The sequence below is a fragment of the Girardinichthys multiradiatus genome, chromosome 9 (genome assembly GCF_021462225.1).
Source record: "Girardinichthys multiradiatus isolate DD_20200921_A chromosome 9, DD_fGirMul_XY1, whole genome shotgun sequence".
Lineage (NCBI taxonomy): Eukaryota > Metazoa > Chordata > Actinopteri > Cyprinodontiformes > Goodeidae > Girardinichthys > Girardinichthys multiradiatus.
In genome coordinates, this window is record NC_061802.1 from 6036535 (window position 1) to 6048429 (window position 11895).

At 38.1% G+C, this 11895-nt stretch overlaps 1 protein-coding gene across 7 annotated transcripts in view; it reads right to left on the reverse strand.

Annotated features, from left to right (window-relative positions):
• The window catches only part of lrrc7 (leucine rich repeat containing 7), a 190293-nt gene that overhangs the window by 20109 nt on the left and 158289 nt on the right, over positions 1-11895 (reverse strand). For all 7 annotated transcript variants that reach the window (XM_047375014.1, XM_047375015.1, XM_047375017.1 and 4 more), the window contains 8 exons: positions 11436-11547; positions 10075-10288; positions 8133-8636; positions 7694-7918; positions 6937-7171; positions 6408-6758; positions 5897-6142; positions 2363-2575 (listed from right to left, as the gene is read on the reverse strand). In XM_047375014.1, coding sequence (XP_047230970.1) covers positions 2363-2575; positions 5897-6142; positions 6408-6758; positions 6937-7171; positions 7694-7918; positions 8133-8636; positions 10075-10288; positions 11436-11547 — 2100 coding nt within the window. The remainder of the gene's footprint in view (positions 1-2362; positions 2576-5896; positions 6143-6407; positions 6759-6936; positions 7172-7693; positions 7919-8132; positions 8637-10074; positions 10289-11435; positions 11548-11895) is intronic.

Genomic DNA, 11895 nt, shown 5'->3' on the forward strand with positions numbered 1-11895 from the left:
TGAAGAGAACGTTGAGAGACTCAAGACCCAACACTCTGGATGAGCTAAAGGCCGCTATCGAAGCATCCTGGGCCTCCATAAGACCTCAGCAGTGCCACAGGCTGATTGCCTCCATGCCACGCCGCATTGAAGCAGTCATTTCTGCAAAAGGATTCCCGACCAAGTATTGAGTGCATAACTGTACATGATTATTTGAAGGTTGACATTTTTTGTATTAAAAACACTTTTCTTTTATTGGTCGGATGAAATATGCTAATTTTGTGAGATAGGAATTTTGGGTTTTCATGAGCTGTATGCCAAAATCATCCGTATTAAGACAATAAAAGACCTGAAATATTTCAGTTAGTGTGCAATGAATCTAAAATATATGAATGTTAAATTTTCATCATGACATTATGGAAAATATTGAACTTTATCACAATATGCTAATATTTTGAGAAGGACCTGTATTGTTTCTGTGACTGAATTAGAGTGATGTCTATGTTAAAGTTTTGTCTTTCCTAGATTTCCTACCTACCACATCAGATTTTAATGTCTATTGAGAAATAAGAGGAATAATAATTAGTTAGATTAAAAAAAAACAAAAAACATTTGTTTGGGCTAAGAGTTACATGAAATTAATTGACTCGAGTTTGAGTTTTGAAGATTATAAAACTAGCCGTGGAGTCGAGGGTTAATTGGGTGATTGCTTCAGGTCTCCAGCCAACACCCCTCTAAAAGTCTTTACGATGGCCACATTTATTAAACCTGTATACAGCAAAAAAAAAAAGGGAAATGGGATTACGGTAATTTTCAAGCTTTCGGGATTTACTGACATGAATGTAAGCCTACACTCAAATTTCACACCAGGTTCTGTCATACATGCAAAATTAGGTCAATGTGGACTTGTGATGTAGCAAAAAAAATCCAGTAGTGGCAAATATTTTTTTATCAATACTAGAGCAAAAGTGGCATTTAGCAGCAGAATATTTGAGGTGATGCATTTTAACTGTGGGTTACATTTGATTTTTCATCACTAATTAACTTTAAAGATTAGTTAGGAAGTGCAAAATTATGGCCACATAGAAGTCCTAATATTATGGGAGATTTGATTAGAAAATATAAAAATTGCATGCTTCTCTAGTTATTCGGCTGAACAAAAGACAAAAATGTTTTGCTTCTGAAATCCGAAATATTTTTAGACAACTATGACTGAGCTCAGGATTTTTCAGGTAGATGGCTGATGAATCTACACAGAAATGTATTGCATGAATCCAGACTGTGTGTAATTAACAGTTGACTTTTTTTCACAGAATCTTAATAACGTCAGGAGGATGACCAGCATGTAAGGAGATATGAACAATCACTGCTGTTGATATATCATTCCTAATTTTATACAATAGGAAACAATATCTCCAATAGAGCAACTTTTCTGAATGCAAAATGATGTGGCTTTGAGTTGAATTTCATCTTTCAATGCACGTCATTATAGAATTTATGCAAAACTGTTGAACACATTGGAGATTCTGAAGTGGAAATGGTTGTGCCTTGTCAGGACCTCATATAGCACTTCTTTAATGTCACTGTCAAATATTTATATCTGGCAAGTTTGCAGGTAAAGTAACAGAAGATTGCACAACATCTAGAGACTTAAATTGTTTCAGGGAATCTGTTTAGGGTTAGTTCAGACTGTTTAAGATGACATTCTGTGAATTCAGTATTCACAGAATTCAGTATACAAACTGTATGTTAAGCTAAAGAACATAGGAGTATCAACAGTCATCAACCAACAAATTAGAAAAAAGTTGAAAGGGAATATCCTATTAAATGTTCCCTCTTTACTAATATCTGTGTTTTAGACATATGCCAAGACCATGTAATCTCTTCAAAATATCCTCATCTTTGACAATGGCTGTGATTCAGAGGATCTTTTGTCTTTTTTCAAACAAGTGTGAACAATTAGAAGAAATGTAAGCAATTAGCAGCAGTTTATTTTGTTAGTGAGGTTTTTCAACAACCTAAAATAAAATCGAAAAGTCTTACCATCATTTTAGTGACTTTTCACTTGTTGGAAAAAAATAAGATAAAATGACACAGAATCAGACTGTTCAATATAATGAAGATTTTGCTGAACGGAATGTAAGGAAATGTGACATTTTAAAGCACATATCCATTGGTGAGTGTGAGGTTGATCAGGCTGACACAGCGACAGTGTGGAGTGGACACATATGCAGCCGAAAACAAATCTTGTCAACCTTACAAAACAGACTTACATGGATACAGACAGGGAGGGCTTTTCAGTGATGTATTCATATGTACGTGTGTGTGTGTGTGTGCTATGAGCATATGTTTTTTTAACAGTATCTGCTTTGCATAGACATACCCTGTCCAATCGTTTGGCCTCTATGTGCCTGAGAAGTTGTTGCCTCCAGTCGGCTGGCATCTTGGAAGTGATGTCCTCAGGTTTTTGCGGCACAACAGGTCTTACTTTGATGGTGTCCTCTGATGGTTTCTCAGGACAGGTTGCCAGGGTGTAGTCGGGTGGCATCTTCTCTAACAGGGCAGCCATGGTGGGGCGAGCGGACACAGGGCGGGCCTGATTTATGTCAAAATATAACAGTACAATGTGAGAGAGGCACAAAGACTAGAGTGAAACAAAGTATTGCAGATCTTAAAATAAATGAACACGACAGGCTATGAACAGTGTACTAAAAACTGATATTTTGAGTTTCTGCCAAAAGTTAGTTGTTGGAAAAATATATATAAGTTGTCATTGTTCAGTTTAAACCACGTTTATGTTTGAAGTTCTACTCTAGCTAAGATGTTTCTTATGATTGTTTTTTAGTGTGAAAAAGGGTCTTGCAAGTCAAACTTACTTGGTTCACTTGTGTCTTATTTTACACTTGTCTATGTTTATCAGCTTTATAACTCTAACATTAGTAAAAGTAAGGCAAGAGCCATAAAAGTACCAAATAATATTTAGAGCTTGTGTCCCACTTGCTCATGCTGAAAGACACCAAATGAAATACTCTAGATGCTCATCTAATCAGGTATGCTGTTGGACACATCTCTGAGGCTATTTTAGGAACATCTGACTTGAAACCAACCCAGAATATCCTGAAGGGTTATTTATGAACAAGGGGCTTTTTTGTAAACAAGGAAGCAGCAATGAACACTATCCTTACTATAAGGATTATTTTATTGATTAATTAATATTCATCAAGAATTATAATTTAAAATCATAACTTAAAAAAATTAATTTCTTAACCAAAAATCATTACTTACGAATAGAAATCAGAGATGTCCTCTGGTGTTGTGATTATGGGCTCAAAGCTCTTTAATAATTACAAATTATTAACCAAACTGCAAACGGTCACTGTTTATTCAACTGCTTCACCAAAGGTGGGAGAACTTTGACCTTGTTTTGACAGATAAATCACGCTTGCACGAAATAAACACAAACGCTTCTCTTAATTATATATATGAAGATTTATTGAAGCCAAATAATCCTGATATACCATTATTCTGGTCCAAAAACATTCACCTAACTAACAAGCACCGTTCTACACAAAGGGAATACCTAACAATGATAATAAAAGAAAAATATATGCGCATTTAGTGTCTATGAAGATCAAACCAGTAGTTTTATGGACAAAATGTGTAATTTGGGTTAAATGGAAAGAAGTCCTCCTGGTGCTGATGTCTCGATTGCAGCGATCATCTGATAAAACGGTGGGGCCACGCCCCTTTAGCCACAACCAGCTGACCGCCACACATTTTGACAAAGAGTAATAAACTCTGAGGCGGGAACTCAGTGGAAAATCTCCAGCAATAAAACTGGAACAAAGAGTGGTCGGGTGAGGCCCAGACCGCAGTTGCTTTGAATGAAAAACCTTTGAAAGTCTAACTTCTAACTCCTGGCTGATTTGGGATCAGCCAGACAAAACATTAACCACACACAATTCAGCAGCAAATCAAAACACAGCTCAGCATAACATAATTCAATCAGTATTGCATGCAACAAGTTAATACCTGAGATTAACTACTGGTGATCCTACATCACCTTAACTATGCCTCATCCTACCCAGACCTCTAAATGCACCTATCCGGTTTAATATGAAAAGAACAAAATTACTTAGACGTTGATTTCTGCTCTCCACCGGTCGAGGATGGATCAGATCTGAAGAAAAAGGATGGGAGGGGGACCGTGATCAAATTAAAGAAAAAAAACTGTAATTTCTCATCCGTCCAGGAGGGGAAAAGATGAACCATTAGTCGACTGCATTACACAAAGAGGAAAACTCATCTCCTTGGACATAGAACCTCTGTGGCTGCGCCAGGTGTGGGCGTGGTCTTCGATCGGTGAATAAATCCTCTGATCTTCTCATATCAGACAGATTTCCAGCTTTCAAGCTCTTCCGGGAATGGCCTTGTGGAGCAAAAGTTCACCTACGAGCTTTTTTGTCTCTCCAGATATGCGCCTCCGTTGCGCTGTCCTGTGAGACAGGCGGGAAATGGCAACAAAACTCTGCATCTCAGCCGGTTTATCCTCCCAGTGACGTCAGAGCTGCGACGTCTGTTGAGCTGCGTGTGTCAAAATGTACGACCAAAATGGATGAACCCAACAGCTGATACCTCAACACAGGTAATTAAAGGCAAAAGGATCAAAAGGCTGTTGAAACCCTAAATGTTTGTGAATTCAAGACTCCAGTACCATTTGAAGTGAAACCCTAAATCCTCAAACTTGTCTTCCAAAATAGGCTATCTCTCTGCAAATGCATATGCTCAAGTGGGATCATGGATGTGACTGGAATGAAAAGAAACTAAATTCTACTATAGATGAAGAACTATGACCTATGTTGTTAAAGCTGCAGTAGATAATTTAGGCTGTTAATTTTACAAAGTTATAATTATAAAACCAGTGTACATCTTACCATTCGGTTTAAAAGCTTAGTGTTCTCTGACTATATGCGATAGAGTTGCAAAGCCTTTCTTCTCCTCTACCTGTTGCTACATACAGCCAGTCAGCTGGCTGAAGGGAAGCTACAGTACTACACTTCTCCATCCCTGTTCAGCCCTTGATTGCAGGCTAGCTGCCCATACAGACAGCTCATTAACACCAAAATAGATAAAATACTCTGCATACTAAGCTAAACCAAATTACTCCACAGTTTAACGTGTGTTCCCTTTATTTTGTTTTTAATCAATGAATCCAAATCTATGTATGTGGATGTGTCCATCTATCTATTTATAAATCCCTCCAACCATTTAAATTGTTTATATTTATAAGCGGGGCTGAGTTGCTGAAAACTATTTCACAAACAAATGTGTGGACATAAGAAGATCAGCTGTATTAGATGACAGTCAATAACTTTAAAATTATGCATGTGTTTAGGAAAATGTTAATATTTGTGAAGCTGGCACATTAGCACGATCATGTCAATTTGCCAGTCTTTGCAAGGCCAATGGCTGTTACAATTGTCTTAATCAACTCTAGACAAATCCTAAATACTTTTATCTGTTTTTTTATTTATTTATTTACTATGGAAATACATTTGAATCTAAAAAATAGACAAGGAATGAAAAATGTTTTAAAGGTTTGAAGGTACCTGATGGATCTTTATACAGCTGCCTTGTTTCTATAACATTTTAAATCATGTGCTGCTGGATGCTGGATATACTTCTATTACAATAATGCTTTAAAGAGAGGTAGAAATCCCACAATTATCAAGGAGTCAAAATGCCACTGATAAGCAAAAACATATTCTATGCTCAACCATTTCCATTGGGAACAACTAAAATGAAAATTATATATCATTATACTTAATGATACATAATAGTATATAAGTTGATTAAAATACAGCTGAAAGCAAAAAATCAAAACACATTGGTTGTAAAGCAAACAGTAGCAGCTTACCTGGGATGCTCCATAGGTTTCAGTACTGTAGCTCCTAGCTGATAGGGGGCGACGCTGAGTAAGACTTTTGGTTGGATAACCAATCATGGGCTTCTTCTGCTCCTGGTAAGTTGTATAGTCATCATCATAGCGACCATTTCTCTTGTTGTGCATCATCTGATTTTGGTTGTCAGACATGTTGGTGAGGGCAGAGTGCTCCATTGGGGAAGAGTAGCCAAGAGCCCGACTATAATGAGGGGGGTCCGTCTGAGAGCAGGACAGGTAGGATGGTTATTAACTAAAGAATTAAGCTAATGATAAATTAATGACTTTAAAATGACAAATGAAATTGGTATATTAACATGTATTTTTTTCTTTCTACTGAATTTTTTGTCCTCAAATAAAACACAAAAAGTTTAATTGCATTCATATTTTTATAGCGAGATGTGTTTCTTTCTGGATTCACATAAAAACATTAATGATGTATACAATAGTTTTCAAAGATATGGTTTTTTTTGGTACTCACACCTACCTGCTGCTTGTACTGAGCTTCCTGTAGCGCCTCCTGCTGGGCTTCATGAACTCTGCGAAACAAGGCAAGCTCAGTAGAGCTAACCAAAGAATCAGCTCTTCTTAGAAACCCTGGCCTGGAGCGCTGAGATGAGATAGTTTGCTGCTGCTGGCTGGATGGGCCATCCTGGTTGATTGGGGCTTGGGGGAATGAAAACATTTCCAGAGGTGGATATGCACGATACCTAGGACTCACAAGCTCCTTGGGTAGCGTCTTTCCAGGCTGACTCAAGTAATCCATGGCCTTTGATGAGTGGTTTACGTAATCTGGTGTGTTGGGGAAAGGGGGAGGAATCCTGCGATCGATGGTTACCTGATAAGAGGTTAGTCAGTGAGTCAATGTAAAGGTTGTCACACAACGATTTTATAGGAGACTATAATTTACCCCCAAAATGCTGCATTTTTAATTTGAAATTAACAGTATATTCATATTATTGCATCAGCATTTTTATTTATACAGACACAGCGATATAATTTAAAAATTATCTGACCTGGGGGTTGTAGTTCTGGTCAAAATGATAGGCCTTGTGAGGAATGGCAGGTTTTAGATTTTGTCCAGACTGATTCTGGTTGCCACTTCCGTGTCCTGGGAAGCCCAGCTCATCATCTAACATGGGGGCAGACTGAGACCGTGACATGCTGGTGTGCTCCATGGAACCAGGGAGCTCTGAACGGTCCAAACTAGTCTGCTGTTCAATGGATGAACTATAGCTTTCCATAGGAATACTGTGAAGAAAGATGAACAACTGGAGCCACAATACATGAGAACATCAAAACATGCACCATGAAATCATCTGGGGAACCTAATATAATGATGGCAGGAACTTCAATAATCCAAATTTTTTCTGATCAGTGAATGTATCACACATAAAAGGTTGCACAAACCACCACGTTCTATCGTGTGAGTGGTTGTTTCTGCAGAAAGAGCACTCAAATTTAGCTACTTTCAATATTATTTCGAAACAAAAAGACAACACTGACTATTGTGCTGCTCTCCCTCACACACACACAAATGATGGAAAGTTGCCTTCACTCAGAATAATGTTATAATATTCTATCAATTACAGTTTATGGCAGGAAGGACAAAAAACATTTTCTATGCTGTTAATTATAGTTGCTGGGGAGAAATCAGAATTGGCTGAGAATGTTTTTAGTAGGTCAAAGCTTGAAATTGACTACAAATCCCTGATTGTGGCCTCTCTAGCAGTCACACTTGACTTACTGACCAAATATGCATTCTAAATTTACCTGTAGACTTTGTAGGAGCCGATGTCAATCTCGTCTATGCTCTGGGATTTCTTAAACTTGGATCTCGTCTCCTTCATCATGGGGGAAAGCCGGTCAGAGCTTTTACTCATCACCACTGTTACCTTGTTTCCCCCACCGACGCTGAGCTGATCCTTCCTGATCTGCTCTCCCTGACTGTTGTGATATGTCCAGCTTCCAGGCAAAGGTCCTGAGCCCTGTTCCAGTCTTGAAATGAAAAAAAAAACAGGGAATCATGACAATGACGATGCCAATAAAAACAGAAAAAAGCAGGCAAGGTCCTTGTGTTTATATTGTCTGTGTCAACAGTCATTGTGTCTGAGTAGCTGTTGTGAGTAGCTTTTGATGTCCTGTAAACGTTGTAAGACAAATGTTATGTAGACATTGTTTTAATTCCAGTAGCTAATTTCCAGTCTCTCACCTTGAGTCAATGTCTTTGCGGTCAGGGTTGGGGCTTGAGGTGGGTGTCAGGTCCAGCTTTGAGGGGAAAGCTGTTCTGTCCTCCAATGGGCTGGGGGTCCTGGTCCAATTCTGCCAGGGGTTCTGGGAAGGAGGTCCAGAGGATTGTGGGTCATTATCCGGGGTGCAGCGTTGGTTACTGTGATAGGGGAGTGTCTGGGTATCCAGCTCCAAAGGGACTCCTACAATTCGATCTTGCCTGAGGAGGGGCCGGCGGCCATGTGCCGACTGGCTGCGGGGTTTGGAGCCCAGCGGGGGATTACCCTGACTTGTATTGGAGGGAGGGTCCATAGGAGACTCCTCAGCATCAAAACCTGTGTTGTCGTAGTGTGGAGCCTCAGACCAATCAAAAGGCTCGCTAAGCGGACGCCGATCTCCCCGTTGCTGCAAGGTACCTGATGGAGGAGTTTCTCTCTGAGACAGCAGGGGCTTGGAATCAATAGGCTTTGGGAATGACTGGGCAAGTCTACAAAAACAAAACATTAGGAGTTAATAAAAAAGAGAACAATAATAAACTGAACTGGATTATGCTACAGTGCCATGGCACATTAACATGTGTTGCGCAAATCCAACCCGCAGGCATTGGGAAGCAGAACAACTCCATCTCTGTGATGTTCCTCCTAAACATCAACTGGGCAGAGTACAATGTTTGCAGTAATTATGTTTCTAAGAGGATGAATGCCAAATACAAGTGCCTTCAAACTCCCTCACTGTCATTTGCAGTTTACAAATATGTTTTACAAGGATGCAGACAAAAAGATAAAAAACTCTGTACAGACTGAGATCTGAACCGCACTCCAGGCCATGAAAAATAACAACTATAATGTTGACAAAAATTGCATCGCCTGCTCAGAGTTAAAGAAGGATGGAAGGAATGAGTCTAAGAGGAAGTATGTTTCTAATGAAGGAGCTTTTCAAATACAGTTTCTCTCAAGGCCAAGCTGTCAAAGAGAAGCAGAAAAAACTCAATAATGAAGGACCAATTTACTTCCAGACTACGAACAAAGTCTTGTTAAAGGCAACATTTGAGAACATTTTGTATTTTTCAGGGATCCTAAACATTTTTTATCTGTATATATGTAAGTTTGCAGACTGAAACTAGCGGAGTATTCAGTCCTGCATATAAATATAAAAGTTGTACATGGATTTACTGGAGATAACTAACGAGGCCAAAGTTTGAACACAAAACATCAAGGATGGATGGATGGACTGATATTTAATAAAAACAATTTTTAAAGGTCTTTAAAAAACTTTGATTTTTTCCAGTAGATATTATGGTCTAAGTTAACACATTAATTGGGAATATTAAAAATTCTTTGTCAGCCATACATAGCTGTCAGACTTTAATTAAAACTAATCAGCATGTCTGAAGCTATAATACTATAAATTTGGCATGCTATCTAAGATTATATTTTTGCTACTATTCATTACTGCAAGATTTCAGACAGGGAACAGATTCAAAACACATTTTGATATTAATTTTTAATGCGATTCCAAGTTCCACATATGTCAGCTTATATCATTAATGTACTGCAATCAGAGGAACAATACCTCTTTAATTTGTTATTTTCATCTCTCTGTACAAAAGGCAATACTCTTCTAAACAGTAATATCAGTTAAGTACACACAGGAAGCCTCTTAACCAGAGAAGCGAGCAGAGAAAGAACTTCCTGAACAGCAATTTGAAGCATCTTAACAAGCCTCTCTGACCTTCGTGAGCAAACAGATAGATGATGAGGTTGAACAAAGATAGAAGGAGAAGGCAAAAGATGGAGTAAGTTGATAGATGTATGAGATATTAAAATAGATGGAGAAGACTACAGGGACATTTAGACTGAAGGAGAAGACGTGATGATATATGAGATGTCTGATAAGAACATAGAACATGAAGCAGGTAAATTTACCTGTTGGTCCAGTGTGTTGGAGGGGCCTGATCCCTATTGGGGGCTGGCAGGGCAGGAGTGTGTGTGTGAGCATGAGAGTGTGTGTGTGAGTGTGTGTTGGCGGAAGGATTGGAGGAGCCTGAGGAGCCCTGCGAAGGTGAGTAGTCAGAGTAGGTGGCCGAGGAACCACTGTGATTCAGACAGTGGAGCTTATCGACCTCCTCATCTGTTGACTCTGGATGGAGACAGACATCGAAAGACAAGCGTCTCTCTTTAAAAAAATGTCCCACTTAGACAACACTTCTACTGATAGAATAAATAGTTTTGTCCTGCTGAAGGTCGGGTTTTGATAGATTTTACTCTAAAAGTTTAAACTTGAAGCCAAAAAACTATTGAACACTTTCATGTATTTCAACAGATAATTTGACAATTCCCCTTTTTTGAGAATGGGAGCTTTTTATAGCTGTAAATGTTTGATTCTCTTTACAGTTTTCTTTTTACTGAACTGTAAGAAGTTTGGATGATGGATGGAAAGATGAAAATTAAAAGTAATTGATAATCTAAATTCTCAATTCATGAATGTGGATTTAAAAAAGTACTCTGAAAATTTTCAGCATTTTTGCATTTATATGTGTTTGGGTGCGAGTGTGTGTGTGTGCATGTGTGTATGATTATGCTTTTAGGTAGATGCGCTACACCAATTACATCATTACCATACAAAAACGATATATTACTTGCATAACATGGCCTGTATTACAATTTTAATTTAGTGTCCCTTGTGCAAGAGATAATTTTCTTTAATTTGAGATTAAAGCGACATCAAAATAACAGTTTCAGAAAACTATCAAGCATCTTTATATAAATTCTTTTTCTTCATTGCCATTTGTATCAAACCAACTCTCCCATTAAGAACAATCAACAAAGCAGAGAAGCTGTTTGGTTTTTTTTATTTTGCAATTTGTTCCGTATAGAGCTGACTACATGAAATAGCTCTGATGGAGCTATGGTGTATCACAGGGAACAGAAATGAACTGGTGCAATAATAGCACTAAATGCATAATTTAGAGCTAAATCTGATTTTTTTTATTACATGCAAAAATTAACTTTGTTTCACTCAGATGAAATAAATGCCTCCAGGGCAGATAAATTAAAATAGGCCAAACTAAACACTGCTTATACCAGACGGAAACAAGCATTTACTGTAGAGGTTCATTCTCTCTCCCTGTAATGTGTTAAAGTTAATTTGCTTCACAATATAACTAATTAATGGACTCAATTGCAACATGCCTCACAGCTCCTAAAAATAAGACCACGTTAAATTATCATTTGCAGCTTTGTGATTACATTAAAAGTTACAGATCTAACTCTGTATGATACAGTACCTTTCTTATCCTTCCCCAGCAGTACCACCTTTGGTTTGTACATTGGTGGCTCCACCAGTGTTGGCCTCATGTCTGATATACGGATGTCATTTGGAGAGCCACCCATCGAGTCCTGAACAACGATAAATAAAATCAGAGGTTGATATCAGTCAGGTAAATTATATATTTACAATGCTCTCCATATTTGTTGTAACTCTAGCTAAGCTGCACAAAAGGAATTAAGATAAATGAATCTTTTATTGCTGAAGCATTACATCACAGTGCAAGATATAGAATAAAACTACCTTCACCTTGGGTACATTTATCCATAGCAAAATCAAATAAAACGCAACTGTTTTTTTACTAAATCAAAATGCTACACTTAGTATCTCTGCTGTTTATTTGCAAAATCCCCTTTTGCCAACAGGGCAGCAACTAGTCTGTTCCTAAACATTTTTCAAACTTGGAGCATACAGATCGT